We start from the raw sequence: 14,945 nt of genomic DNA, 5'->3' as shown, positions 1-14,945 counted from the left end.
TATATATATATATATATATATATATATATATATATATATATATATATATATATATATATATATATATATATATATATATTGCACTTTTTAGTCCTTCGTTACTAAGGGCACTACAGCTACAATCATGATAATATCACAGAATTGGGTGGAAAAAACATACCCATATAAGCTGAAGAATAGCCTCTTCTGTCGAGAGAATCATTTGCTCGCAGGCCTGTAGCAGAAATTCCGCCATCAATTGAGTCTAAATCTTGGGACAGCCTCGGCAGTGGATCAACAGTACTTTGAGAACCAGAACGTTGCTTATCAAGTGTTCGCATTTCCATTTTATCATGATGTATCCATAGGTCAGGAGGATTTTCAGGACGCATTGTTCCTTTAACGTAGCTAAGAGAAAAGCATAGAGAAAGTACCACTTTTAATGGATTAAAAAAAAAATGATTATAGAAACAGAATAAAGGTAGAAAAAGATTAAAAAGAAAAAAAGAAAGAGACCGGGCGGGTTTTTTGGACAAACTGTTCCTTTAAAGTGCCTATACAAACATCGAAGAAAAAAAAATGAAAATGATTATAAAAGTACAGAAACTGAAGTAGATAAATAAAAACAGATAATTAAAGAATATTAAACAACAGTGAACTGACAAAGGCCCTTTGAATACTGTAAGGCGTCTTATGCCAAATTTTCGTCTCTTTCTCGGTTTTTCATCTAATTAATTTGTCATCTGAAAACTTTATTCCCAGTAAGACACCATTATTAATGGAAAAATGCTAAAATGGCTGATAAAAAAATAAATTATACTAAGAAGAAGATTGATACCTCAAAATGTTCATTGCTAATAATTAGTTGACTGAGATAGACCTTTAATATTAGGAGAACAGAGAATAGTAAAAATGAAAGAGAAAGAAAGGATGAAAGAGATATGCAGAGAAAGAGGGGTAAAGAGAGGGACAAAGAAAAGAGAGAGGGTGAGAGATAAGGAGGAAGATGGATGGAGAAAGAGGGAGAAGGAAAGAGAAAGATAAGGAGAAGGGGAGGGAGAAAGAGAGGCAGAAAGGGAGGGAGAAATAGAGGAGGAGAGGGAGAGACGAAGAAAGAGAAAGAGCAAGGGAGAAAGAGCAACAGAGAGGAAGGGAGATAGAGAGATTGCATAATATATATAAAATGAACTATGCCCTTAAGAAAGTATATTCAACAAGAACAAACTTTAAATAAAATACTTAAAGATCTTAATTTCTTAAATAATAGGTCTAATGCCACCTGAGCTGCCTGAGCCTCACCTAGTCACCTGAGGCCAATGCAGCTATGCACGCTCCTCCCCCGTCCTAGTCTATTCAAAGCTTCCCTCTTCACGCCCTCCCAGGAAGCTCCCATTTCCTTTATATCTGTCTTTATGGCATTCTCCCAGCTCAACACTGCACTACTTGCTTTCCGTTTAGCTCTATACGGTTTGCTGAAAAGGACATTTTTTGGCAATCTGTCACCCTTAATTCGCAAAACATGCCCTAACCATCTCTAACTTTTTTTATTATAGCCCTAGAAATTGGGATTGGATCAAACTTTTCGTACAGGCTATTGTTTGAAACACGGTCAGTCAGCCGAACCATCAAATAATCCATAGGCAATTTCTCTGGAAAACATTCTAGCAAATCTTCTTCCGTTTTTCGGAGCGCCCATGCTTCAGGGCCATATTTGACCACTGTCATCACTGTAGCTTCCAATATCCTAATCTTGGCTCCCACAATTATCTTCATTTTCTTCCAAACCTTTTTCAAGTGTGAAAAAACCTCTTGAGCCTTGGTTATTCTACTTTTAACATCTTTACTGCTCCTCCGTCTTTACCAATATTACTCCCAAGGTAAGTTGAGCTTTCCACTTGATCGATCTTTTTGTTGCCCAACTTCACTTTACATCGTCACTTATTCCTAGCCTTAGCGACTTGGTCTTCTTAACATCTTTACTGCTCCTCCGTCTTTGCCAATATTACTACCAAGGTTAAGCTATCCACTTGATCGATATATTTGTTGCCCAACTTCACCTTTACATCTTCACTTATTCCTAGCCTTAGCGATTTGGTCTTCTTAACATTCATTCTCAAACCTATTCTAGCAGCCAGAACTCGCAAAACCTTTAAAATTGCATTCATTTTATTCATCATCAGCATAATCTAAGTCCAGGAAATAATTTCTTCCTCATTTGATCCAGTCTTCTCCCATTCTCTTTTCTGTACTTCTTAAGACAGAGTCCATCAAAAAAATCCATACAAACGGAGACAGAACAAAAAAACTACTTAACCCCTGCTTTAATACGAAACCAGTTACTAACTTCATTTCCTACCTTAACCACAGCAGTGGTATTCTCGTACACAGCACTAATCACTTTTATGTTTTTGTCTGGTATATCATACAAGGATAAGACCTTCGTTAAAGCTCTTTTATCAACTGAGTTGAACACTTGCTCATAATCTACAAAATTGAAGATAAAGGTGATGATGACTCAGGTGTTTCTCGATTATTAACCCAAGAGTGAGAATTTGATCTACATATCCTCTACCCTTCCGAAAACCGCACTGTTCTTCTCTTAAAACTTTTTTGCATCATCTCTATGTCTAAAAAATATCATCATACCAAGTAATTTACTACCTGCAAAGTAGAAACAGCTAAAGGTTATAATCTATGAGTCATCTACGGCCTGAAGTTACCTCGATTATGCCTCGATTTTTAACCTCGATTTTAAGTAACCTCGATTACTTTTAAGTAACCGCGACCTCGATTATGCTAGAAGATTTTCTTCTTCTCTCGTCTCCGAACCAATCAATCACTATATTACTGAAGTCCATTATAATCGAAAAAAAAGACAGTCAGACGAACGTAAAAGAAAAAGTAGACGGAAAAAGAAAACAGAATGAATTTTCAAAATGAACAAGGAACGAAATGAAACAAAAAATTATTTCCTTCTACATGACAAAAAAAAAATAAAAAAAATAGCTACCCCTTCTTTGATCGATCTGGAGATTCATCTCTCGACCCAGTTTTGCGTTTGCAGGCAAAAACAAGAAGTATGGCTAGCAGTATTAAAATAATTCCTCCAGACGCTCCAAGTATTATATATAGCAGTGCATTTGATATACCACCACGAGAGTCACCTAAGCTTAGGGAGCTTAGACCATGGGCTGAAAGTAAAAGAACCATAAATATTAACAATGGAAATGGAAAAGTGTATAGCAATCAAAAAAGGAATACAACAAATTATAAATATTTCTTAGAATAAGGAATAAAATTCCAATGCAAATATACACGTCACATTTTATACAGCTTTCAAATATTTAAAGTTTTATTACACCTTTAGAGAGAAGTTGTAGCACTTCATTTTTCTACCAACTTTACTCTGTGCAACAACCCGAAATATATCCAAGTCGTTCGAGCCATCCAAAAATTAAACCAAATCCAACGCAGCTCCCCTTATTTTCAGGGGTTTGACATATAATACAACTCTTTCTTTGTTTTTATTCGTTAATATTTCATTTGGGCTGTGACTTCAATTCTTGAAGACATTCTAACTCCATTCCACTTCTAGAAAAAAATTCCATTTACAAAGCCAACTAGGCACAAATTTGGATATTCATGAGGATTTGGCTGGGGTAAGGGGTGCAGGGGATTATTAAGACAGCCAATGTTGAGATGATTAAAAGTACGTAAAATTAGAAGGACATCTTAAAAATAATAGATTTTCAAAATGAAGAGGTCATCAAATTTCATTAAGATCCAATTTGACTCAACTTTCCTTATTTTCAGGAGTTCAGCTCTAAAGCAAACTCTTTATTTATTTTTATTCTTTAACGTTTCACTTGGGCTCTGACTTCAATTCATGAGGAAATTCTAACTCCATTCACTTATAAAGAAAGGCAATTCATATGCAGAACCAACTAGGCACATATAGAGATATTCATGGGGACTTCTTCGAGGATGGGGGGTATAGTCGAGAAAATAAAAAAATAAGATTATTTGAAGGGTAAACAATTAAGGCAAAACTTTCAAAACTTTCCCTGAATAGTAGCAGGGTCCTCATCTCACAAGTTTCAATGAGTGAAGCAACCTTATTCCCAAATCGACCCAATACAACACACCTGGTTGTAGTGAGTACATTTTTTACAGAAATATCAGGAAACCTTTAGTCAGAACGTTTATTATTAATTGCATGAAACAAAAGATAACCATTTATATACTGTGATGGTTTGCACAAAGCTAAAGCACTGATAAAAATTATTAAACTAAAATGGTCTAAAACTGATAAACATATAGTTTGTCTCCATTAGCACTGGTACTGGTCTTACTTTTTAGGGCTATAATGAAAGAAAGCTTGAGATGACTAGGGCAGGACTAAGGGATGAAGGATTACAGAAAGCCAAAAGTTGGGCTTATTGCCCATCCATATAGGGCCAAGCGAAAAGCAGGTCGTCCGCAAGTGAGGTGGGCTCGTAAAGAAGATCATAAGTAAAATTGGGATTTCATGGGAAGGGGTAGGCCTAAAGAGAGAAACTTTCAATAAATTCAGGTGGAGGAGGAGCACGCGACCTTTTATTGGAGTTTTAAGTGCAGTGAGGTGGTGTAACAGGTTGCAGTAGGTGCTTTGGAAAACATATCTAATAAATATAATTCTTCATTAAACGACAAAAAAAAAATATAGTGATAAACACTGTGAACGTGGAATTATGCAGTGAATACACTTTATATTCCAAGTATTGACCATCATATGTTCTAACCTCAAATATAAAACATATAAATAAAGAAATTGATAAATATAAACTTTTCTTGAGCAGGAAGGAGGCGTCATAGATAATATTACTACTACTAACGCAGCTCACTGTGAAACAAAACTGGCTACATCATACACGGCGGCCCAAAGGTGCGCGAATATTGTTTATATTTACCACAAGAGTAAGTATAATAGAATGCTTGTTATTTGCAGAAGCATACCTCCTAGATTTTTAAGACGCTTAAGATCTTTTTTTCTTTTATGATGTTTTTTTTTATTCATCTCTTTTTTTTCAAAATCTCTATACATTCCTTTTATCACATAATATTTGATTTGTTTTTGTTTTTTTTTTTCTTACAAAACCGAAAGCCTGATACAGTTTTTCAGATACTGTAAGCTTTTTTTTTTCCTTCCTACATGGATCAAGAATACTTACTTCACTAAGAAATAAATAGTATTTGGTAGTACAGAGAAAATGGACGAAATGTCAACAAGATTTCAAAAGCATAGAAAGCGTGTTGTAACTGCATCCATTTTTTATAGTGTTGGTGTTTATGAGAAGCATCATAATTTCTTATTTCCCATGTTGTATTTGGTTTATACATTATGTAAGTTAATTTTCTTTTTATTTCGCATACTGCATACCCCCCCCCCCCCCCCGTTTGTTTATTCCTTAATGGCAATATTTCTTTTCTTTAGAAATGCAATGCCCTTGCCTGAATATTTGTAAATATTCAATATTGAAAATTGAATATTTTAAATGAATTCGTAATATCAAATTCATTTGTAAATCCATTCAAAGCCTACATCCGTGCCTGGAAAATGTCTAAATAATTGTTTGTTTTCTTTTTATTTCATCTCTTGTATTTTCATTTGAATGTCTATCTTTTAATTACTTTATTTACTCGTCAATAAACACATTTCAATGTGGAGGGGATTAAAAAGACTTGTTATAATTCGTCTATACTTTCTCAATCTTAAATTTCCTTGTTCCAGAAAGCTAACGTTCATGCCTAAGTTTTGACGTAAAGCGAAATCGTGTATAAATTTTATTCATAAGTGCCAGCTTTCCATGTGAAGTCTCAAAGAGTCTTGAAAACTGAGATTATATGACCAATCATATCTTTATATATCTCTTTTTTTTAATTATTTTTTAAATTGGCTCTATAATGAAACTACCTTCACATCATTTGCCTTTAACTCGTTATTATGCTGTTGTTGTTTTTTTTTTTTTTTTTTTACCTGCTTTAATTAACGCTTTTGTCCCCTGGGCATTAGGAAACTGCTGCATATTCACAGATATACTTACAATATTTTTTTCTACTTTTCTTATTGAAAAATTTCAAGCTCTCATTAAAAATTTAAAATGGAATCTTTTTGGCCTATAGCGAATTTTAAATGGCCTATTTAGCCCGTTAATAGGCTAGCCCATTAAGGAAATTACCCCATTAAAGAAAGTCTTCCGAGACTAATTCAAGTAGAATTGTTTAGCATATACATTGTCGAAAAATAGCTTATTATACCTCGTAAGTGATGATTGTAGATCACAAAAAATTTAACAAAAATTAAAGTAAAGAAAAAAAATCCTCGCTATAAAAAAAAGAAAGCCGTCCATCATATGGCTTACCGGCTCCTGTTCTGTAAGTAACAACGGGAGAAAGCGGTCCATATCCTTTATTATTTCTTGCTTGAATCTTAAAAAAGTAGGTCGTATCTAAAGTGAGTCCTTTGATCAATGTTGTCATTTTGTCACCAACAATTGCTTCAACAACCCAATCACGATCTCTTTGGCTATTATCTGTTGTATAAAATATAACATATCCAGTGATTTGTCCATTGGGTTGTTTTGGAGGTTGCCAGTTTAAGTTAATCATTGTGGGGTTGTCTTCCATGGGCACTACGGTTAAATCTCGTGGTGCAGAACTTGGTGCAGCTTCAAAAGTCGTGTTGAGCACAACTAGTGACCAAGCACTTTCTCTTCTTCCTGGAAATGAGAATAAGCTCTATATTAACAAAAATACTAAAATTCACTAGGGTCCATGAGCAATAAATCATCAGGTATATCGTTTGACATTACAAATGAGTTCTATACCCAACAAGAAGGACACGATTAATCATGAAATAAAAAAAAAGAAAGTCTTAAAGAGTTGATCTATTTAGGTAACTTTCAAAAATTATGCGATCAAGCGAAGCTTGCAAACCTTTTGAAGCGAATTCCTCCGTACAGCCAATAGCCTCAATTTTTTGTTCTTTTTTTCGATCATAAAATTATATTTTCTTTACAAACTGAGGGACGTAGAGGAGATATTAGAATAAAAAATTTCTCTTTTATACTTGAGTAAAGTTGTACAAATGTTTTATTCTCAGCTAAATAGCCAACATAAACGAATTTCGTAATCAACATCAGTGACAAATGAATGAGCCAAAAATATTCGTTATATCCTCAGCAGCAATATATAGAATAGGATTTCAAAGAGCAAAGTAAGAAGTTACTGTAACCAAGAAGAAGAACTGCCACTGAGTATCATGAAACATAGCCGAAACGGCTACTTTGTGTATCAAGTATCACGTTATTTATTCATTTATTTATTATTACGAATAGCGGTAAGCATTAATGCTTGTCGCAAAAACACAAAAACACAAAATCATAATACTAATCTAAAGTAAATTGGCAACGACAAACTAAACAGCAAAAACTTCTAAATAATACGACACTACACAACAAAAGCGTCTAAATAAAAAGGCGTATTTACTAATACACTCTTAAAAATTCGAACACTCTCTGCCTCGACAACCTCCAAAGGCAAACCATTCCATGGTCCGGCAACTCTACTAACGAAAGATAATTGACCATTTTTTTTCAGTGGTTTTGGGGGATATAATTTATAATCATGCTGACGAGTAGAGTGATAATGGCTAAATTTAAAAAATAAATTTGGATCAACATCATCCACTCCTTTAATTATACGAAACACATTTACAAGGTCATTGCGACGTCTACGAAACTTCAACGACGGGAGTTGAAGTCTAGAAAGTCTCTGCGGATAGGAAAGGCGCTGAAGGTATGGGACCAATCTAGTGGCCCTTCTGTGAACCTTTTCTATCCTATGCTCATCCGTTAGACTTAATGGAAACCAAACAGAAGTATTACACTCGAGAAGAGGGCGGACCATTGATTTGTATAGTAGTAAGAAATTACGAAGGTTAAACCTACTAAAGCTTCTCCTTATAGACGATAAACGATAATTTGCATTCTTTACAATTTCCGAAACATGCTTATCAAATTTCAATTGGATATCAAAGTAAACGCCAAGGTCACGCACTATTTCGTTAGAAGGGATTCGTATGCCAGACAGCTGGTAAGTATGCACAAGTGGGAGTTTACGAGCATAGTGTAGAACAACACACTTAGAAGGGTTTATGAACATGGAATTAGATTCGCATCAATAAGTTAGAGACTCATGATCCTGCTGTAAAAGTTGCACATCGTTTTGGTCTCGTACTGGTAGATAAAGTTTTACATCATCCGCGAACATCTTGACAGTAGAATGCTGAACAGAGGAAGGCAGATCATTAACAAATAGACAAAATAAAATTGGACCCAGGCAGCTACCCTGGGGGACTTCGCTTGACACATCAATTGAGGATGACATAACTTCACCAACAACAACCTGCTGAGTTCGTCCATTTAGATAATCAGCAATAAATGCAATTGTTTTTTTTTTACCCAATTTATAAGCTGCACATTTTTTAAGAAGGGTGGTTATTGAGACTTTGTCGAAAGCCTTCGAGAAGTCGATGTAAATGCAGTCAAAGGGTATAGCTAAATCGGCAAAACGTTGAAAGTCCAAAATAACCTCAAGAAGCTGAGTATTACAAGACCTATTTTTTCGAAAACCATGCTGAGCAGGATTCCAAAGATGATTTCCGTCAAAATACTTTTGAACGCGTGAAACAATCAACGTTTCCATCACTCGGCAAAAAATAGACGTAACTGAAATTGGCCGATAGTTTTTAAAATCTGACCTGGAGCCACTTTTGTGAAGTGGCTTTACCAAGGCCTTCTTCCACCCTGACGGACACAGTCCATGCGCCAAAGACAAGTTAAATATATAGGTAAGTGGGTCTGCAATTACATGAGCAATTTGTCTTATCATTATGTTCGGGAAACCGTCTCTATCCGGCGCTTTAGACGCATCCAATTTTATAAGAATAGTATAAACATCAGTCAATGAGAAATCTGAATCATCAATGGAACAAGAATGTCCGGCGACACAATCGACTCTACTTGAGATGCAAAATTAGCTTCATTTGAATGAATTGGCTATGTTTTAACAAAACTGAAGAAAAAATTTGGTTAAAAATAAGAGCCTTCTCAGAATCACTATCAATCTTTTGGTGTGTATCCTGATGTGTGAACGTGGATGTAGATGGTGCAAGGTTAGGCTTATTCCTATTTACATATTTCCAAAATATTTTAGGTGATGTGGTGCTTGAGTGAATAACTAAGAAGCCGAGTGACCTTGTTTCTCGCTAGTGAATACGCATGCCATTCACCTGAATCCTCTTGCAACTGAGTATCCAAATGCCCTTGTCTGACTACATTACTATGTGGTGACTCAATATAAGACCGCCAAAGCCTATTTTTTTTCACGTATTGCTTGGAGTATATGTCTCGGAAGTTTAGGATTATTTCTGCGACCGGAAAAATTCTTCACCAAAGGAACAAATTTATCCCTACATTGCCTAAACACTTTTTTTTACAAAGTCAAACGCGGTGTCCGGAGAAACATGATTATTTTTTAGTTCATACATGATATTAATAGACAAAATAAATTGTCGCATTGATTCATAATCGGCTTTAGCATAATCAAGCCGATAAAACTCAAAACCTCTCTGTTGAGCATCAATATTCATGTATATGTATGTATGGTATGTATATGTTATGTATATAATATCAAGAAACGTATCCTTGGCCACTCTTTGTGTCGTACCACTGATGCAATGTATCAAAACATCCTTGTTTGCGAACTAGCCCCCTCATAGAAAAAAAAAATCAGGGGGACAAAAATAGCGTCAACGAGGATTTGGAGCCATGGGAGGGGGACATCAAAGTGGACGTCGCAAACCACTCCAAGGTCCATTGCTGCTGGCAGGACAGTCTACTGTCTGGTTTCCGACTAAAGTGAAAAAATAAGCGAATTACTGGTAATTTGAGAGCAAGGGCTACATGCAAAGGCTCAGGCCCAGGCAATCCAAAATTCCCAGAGATATTTTCTCAAATTTTTCGCATAATTCACCTGTTTAGCAAAATTTTTATATTTACAACCACCCCCCCTCGTATTTTTTTTAATGTATCTTGATACTAACAAAAAAACAGCTGCCGTAAAAAAATTAATCTGCGAAGCTTGTTTTTACCACATTTTCCTACGCATATTTTGCACATCTCTCATCCAAGTATTTCCAAACAAAACATTAATTCTGCAAAAACAAATATAGCGCAAATTAAAATGTGCTTAAGCACTGTTTTTGGCGAGTGTCCGGCCAAAACCAAAAAGTGACTGCATTTAAAATTTCCTGAGCGTGGCCAAAAATCTCATGGTTTAATACCTTTCTTTCTTCTTTTTTTTTTGACAAGCCATTCAACCACCAGTAAAATAAAAGCATACAATTTCCTCAAAAGAAAAGCGAATTTCTTTGTGAGACATTACAGGTCCCTTTCACATAAACGGGAACCCCTTCATATAAACGTCACTCAAAACTTTTGTTTTATATTTATCCCCACTTCTGTTTTGCAATGAAAACAAGCTTTTGGGCAGTAATTGAAATCATAAAACGTTTCTCAAAATACAGTTCAAATAATCTAGTTTAAGAACAGAGTAAAAACCTTTAACAGTAACCTATTTAAGGCAGAGGGACTGCAAACAAATAAAATACGTCCAACAAGCTTTGGTGGTTTTATTTAACATAAAATATTTTGCAGCATATTTGTTCGAAGAGTGGAAAAAATAAAAAATGTGCTTGGATATTTTTACAATAACAGACATTTTCTAAAACATTTAAGGCATTCAACACGCGACCCACGATTATTAGTCCAGTTCCACCACACTCTTCGGTTTTTCCCCTAGAGCCCTCCCCCTCCTGCAACAGCAACAGCGCAGCTACAGAAGTACGAGCTAAAAAGGTCAAAAGCCACCTTTCTACAAGTGCACGTTTTTTTCCCTTTTTAAATTTTGCACCATCTAAGAAATGTTAATCTTCAAACGTTTGAATTAAGAAAAAGCAAAATGTAATTTCTATAATTTGCGTCTAAGTTCCTTAAGGCACATGGTCCTTATTACTTTTATCAAACCATGCACGAGTGGCTCATGGGTATTCTTGCAATGCAAACAAAAGTATACGGCATATTTTTACGGAAATTACCATATACCAAAGCTTTGGTCACGTTTTCACAATTGAGTCTAAAGGTCACATCAGACATTTTTGCAGTTTTGATATAAAGTATATAAAACTATTTAGTAGGATGTTCATAAAGGGAGGATAAGTGGGGCAATGTATGTTTAATCACACTTTGGTCCTCCTTAGTCATATCCATTTGTTAACCAGTCCTTTGAGACCAGCTTAGCATACAGATTTTGACAATTTCCAGATACGACCTTCGGACGTGACAGCTTTGAGCTCATATACCTAAGCTATTAAGTCGCTTTCGCTTTACATAATTCGCCGTCTTTGGCGAGAATCAAATACTTTTTGTAAGATGGATCCAAATACCAGCGAAATTGCATTAAAAAAACAAGATAAATTAAACATTGTCTTAGTGGGTATAGTGGCTTGTCTTAATTGGCAAATACCGTTAGTAAGGATCCTTCATTTTCGGAGAATAATGTGAATAAGACGAATAGCCCCAATAATTTACGCCATATTACTATCAGCGTATCAACGGAAAGTTTCATTTGAAAGACCGTAAATTGAAAGCTTGTCAGCATAATTTTACCGACCAGAGAAAACATTTTTCAATGAAAATAGAAGCGAACGGCACATAAATACATATTTATCACCTCATTTGATAACACAGTCACAATAATATATATATCACCAGATAATACAAAAAAGGTAGTTCTATACTTGTAGTGGCCCCAATTGGGGGAGGGGAGGTGGTAGGAGAGGGTATGTGCTCCGCCTTCATTTTTCGACCCCACCCCTATACCTCGAAACAATGCTTTTTAGTGTTTTTATTGGAAAAATTGCAAAAAAAAAATAAAAAACACATAGTTGCCCAGTCCCAAAGGTTTAAAAAATACATTTTGCCCCCCCCCATGTTTTTTTGTAAATTAAGAAAATTGGATAAGCGAGTAGCTATTAGTTAGTGTCATAGAAAAGCTACAAGGAGTTCAGCACTGCAAATTCTGACAGTAATCTCTTATAAGTTAATACTTCAATGACATTTATCCGCATTAAAACGCTCTTTTTTATAGTGGATGTGGTTTCAGGCCACCAAGACAATATTGAATTCCAATCAGAATTTAGTACAGTCACTAAAACTAGCAACTCATAGGTTATATAGTCAAACCTTGGTTCTCAAACTTTTCATATTTCGAACAGCAAATTCAGCAGTCAAATGCCTCTGTCTTCGAACAAAACACCGGTTCTCGAACACCAGTGATGTGTGGCTGTGAGACCAGACGGAAATAAACATTCTAGAACTGGCCGCCATATCGTAAATAATTTCTCATGGCATTTTGCATCTCTTTTCTTATCGCACTGGACACTTATTTTCCTTTCATTAGCCTTTACAAAATATGACTCGTTTCTTTTAACAATTTAGTTTTGTAAAAGAACTTTCGGGACGAATTCTGGCATAGAGCCCATGTTTGATTGTAGTTAAACAAAGCAGTACCCTCACATTTTCACAAGAATATAACTTAAACCATAACACAGTACTGACCAAATACTAATTTTACTGATCAAATAACACAGCAAATACTGATCAAATACTAACCAGTTTCGAGGATATTAAAACCTACCTGCTTTCGTATGAAGTCGTCGTCAGGAAATGTGGGCCTTGATGACGAGTTAATAAAAACTTGTGATTAAAACAGATTTATAAGGTACTTCAGATATGCTAATATGTATAAATGGCGCTACTGAAATAAAAATGGCTTATTTTTAAATGCACATGAAGACAAAGGGGGGCGAATACAGAGCGCATCGAATTTTTCTCAGGGATCAATTTAGTTGAAGGAAATGTGAAAACAACTCACCCTTCATAACTTTGACAGTGAATTCGTACTGAGTGTTTGGCTTTAAATCGTCAATCATACAATTCAGATCAGTCGAGTTGAAATATCTATAGCGCACATTCGTCGCCGAGCCGAAATACGGTGTATACCGAACAACATAATATCGGTTGTCATTAGTCGGCTGCCGAAAAAAAATATATTAAAATAGGTTTACAATAGAATTAAGATTATAATTATCAAGTTACAATTATTATGAAAAAAAAAATGCACAAATGGGTAATATAAAAACAATATATAAATAATAACAGAGGCATAATATACACATACACGCAAACACACGCACATGCACATAGATATTTTGACACACACACACACACACACACATATATATATATATATATATATATATATATATATATATATATATATATATATATATATATATATATATATATATATATATATATATATATATATATATATATATTATATATATATATATATATATATATATATATATATATATATATATATATATATATATATATATATATATATATTAATATTAATTATAAAAGAATTCTGATGTTTAAAATATAATTATAAGATTTAAAACATTTTAACATACATGAATAAATGATATATATTAAAACACTATATAAATAATTACAGAGATATTATATTTAGTATTACTTATGAAGTTCATACGCTATTATACATTATACCGTGTGGCAGTAGTTGGTGGCAAAAGAGAAAACATTACTACATCATAGAATTCTGATACAAAAATTAATCTCATCAAATTCTTACTGTAACATTATAATATATAAATATAAGTCACTTTTATGAAATAAATTAAGACTTGAATAATCCTAAAGTTATTATAAGGTTATAATACGAACATCGAGGGGTAGGCCACGTTTTATGAATGAAGTATGGCAGATTTTTAAAGACTGTGCAATTTGTCCGTCCCAAATGGAATAGGATTAACCCGTTGAATCAGAAATAAAACTCATTCTTTCTGATGATGTAAGTATCATTAAAACGCAATATCACTATCTCCAGTACAAAATGGGAGAAGTTAAATAATTTTTCTAAGATATCCAGGAAATTAGGTATCGGCTTTTAGTTTTCTGCTCTTTATTCAGATATCGTACCGAAGCTCTACAAGTTATAGCAAGACCTCCCAATCATCTCTAAATAGTTTGGACTAAGCAAATCAAAAAAGTTTGAAATAGACGAGATAGGTGATCCTCTAAGGTACCGTTTCCCGTTAATTATAAATGAAAAGGCGTTTTCGAAAAAAATTATTAAGTTAATGATAAATTCAACTGAAATAAACACAAACCAACTCACTCTATTTCGAACTAGAGAAGGGTCTGTCCAATAAAGCACAACCGTTGATGAAGAAAGAACTACAGCTTTCAAACCGAGCGGGGTGGTTAGGGGTGTTGACGGCTCTGAAACACTCTCCTCTCTCGTCCTCATCGTTTCATAAATGGGACGGCCTTCTCCTTTCGAATTATGTGCTCGTAAACTAATAACGTATTCGGAATTCGGTTCTAGAAGAGCAGATTGAGTGAGTATAATTTAAAAAAGGATGAAAAATAAAAAAGACAATAAGAAAAAAAGAGAATTAGAGGAATAGATTGTATATGGACATACACAAAAACAGAAAAAAAAACAGTTATAACTCCAAAGACTTCAAGATTTAAAAACAAGCTTATTTCATTTTTTAAGCTGTTTCTTTTATTTTCTTTATTTATTTCATTCTTTTGCTAGGTCAATTTGTGTCAAAAAAAAATCTTAAAATTAGCAACTAAATATAGCTTTCTTATACGAACTTTCCATAATCAATTTGCCAAAGTCGAGGGCTTGAGTACTGAGAATGTTCGACAGTGCATTTTAAAATAGATTTAATCAAATTGGTTTCTAATCGAATTAATTAGAGT

At 34.3% G+C, this 14,945-nt stretch overlaps 1 protein-coding gene across 4 annotated transcripts in view; it reads right to left on the bottom strand.

Moving 5' to 3' along the window:
* The window catches only part of LOC136031662 (neogenin-like), a 159,492-nt gene that overhangs the window by 21,209 nt on the left and 123,338 nt on the right, over positions 1-14,945 (bottom strand). For all 4 annotated transcript variants that reach the window (XM_065711330.1, XM_065711334.1, XM_065711333.1 and 1 more), the window contains exons 15-19: positions 14,350-14,555; positions 13,015-13,174; positions 6,381-6,737; positions 2,990-3,170; positions 161-387 (exon numbers count right to left, since the gene is read on the bottom strand). In XM_065711330.1, the coding sequence (XP_065567402.1) occupies positions 161-387; positions 2,990-3,170; positions 6,381-6,737; positions 13,015-13,174; positions 14,350-14,555 (1,131 nt within the window). The remainder of the gene's footprint in view (positions 1-160; positions 388-2,989; positions 3,171-6,380; positions 6,738-13,014; positions 13,175-14,349; positions 14,556-14,945) is intronic.

The sequence above is a fragment of the Artemia franciscana genome, chromosome 10 (assembly GCF_032884065.1).
Source record: "Artemia franciscana chromosome 10, ASM3288406v1, whole genome shotgun sequence".
NCBI lineage: Eukaryota > Metazoa > Arthropoda > Branchiopoda > Anostraca > Artemiidae > Artemia > Artemia franciscana.
Note: the sequence above shows the minus strand (reverse complement) of the source record. Positions and strands in the feature narration are given on the sequence as shown.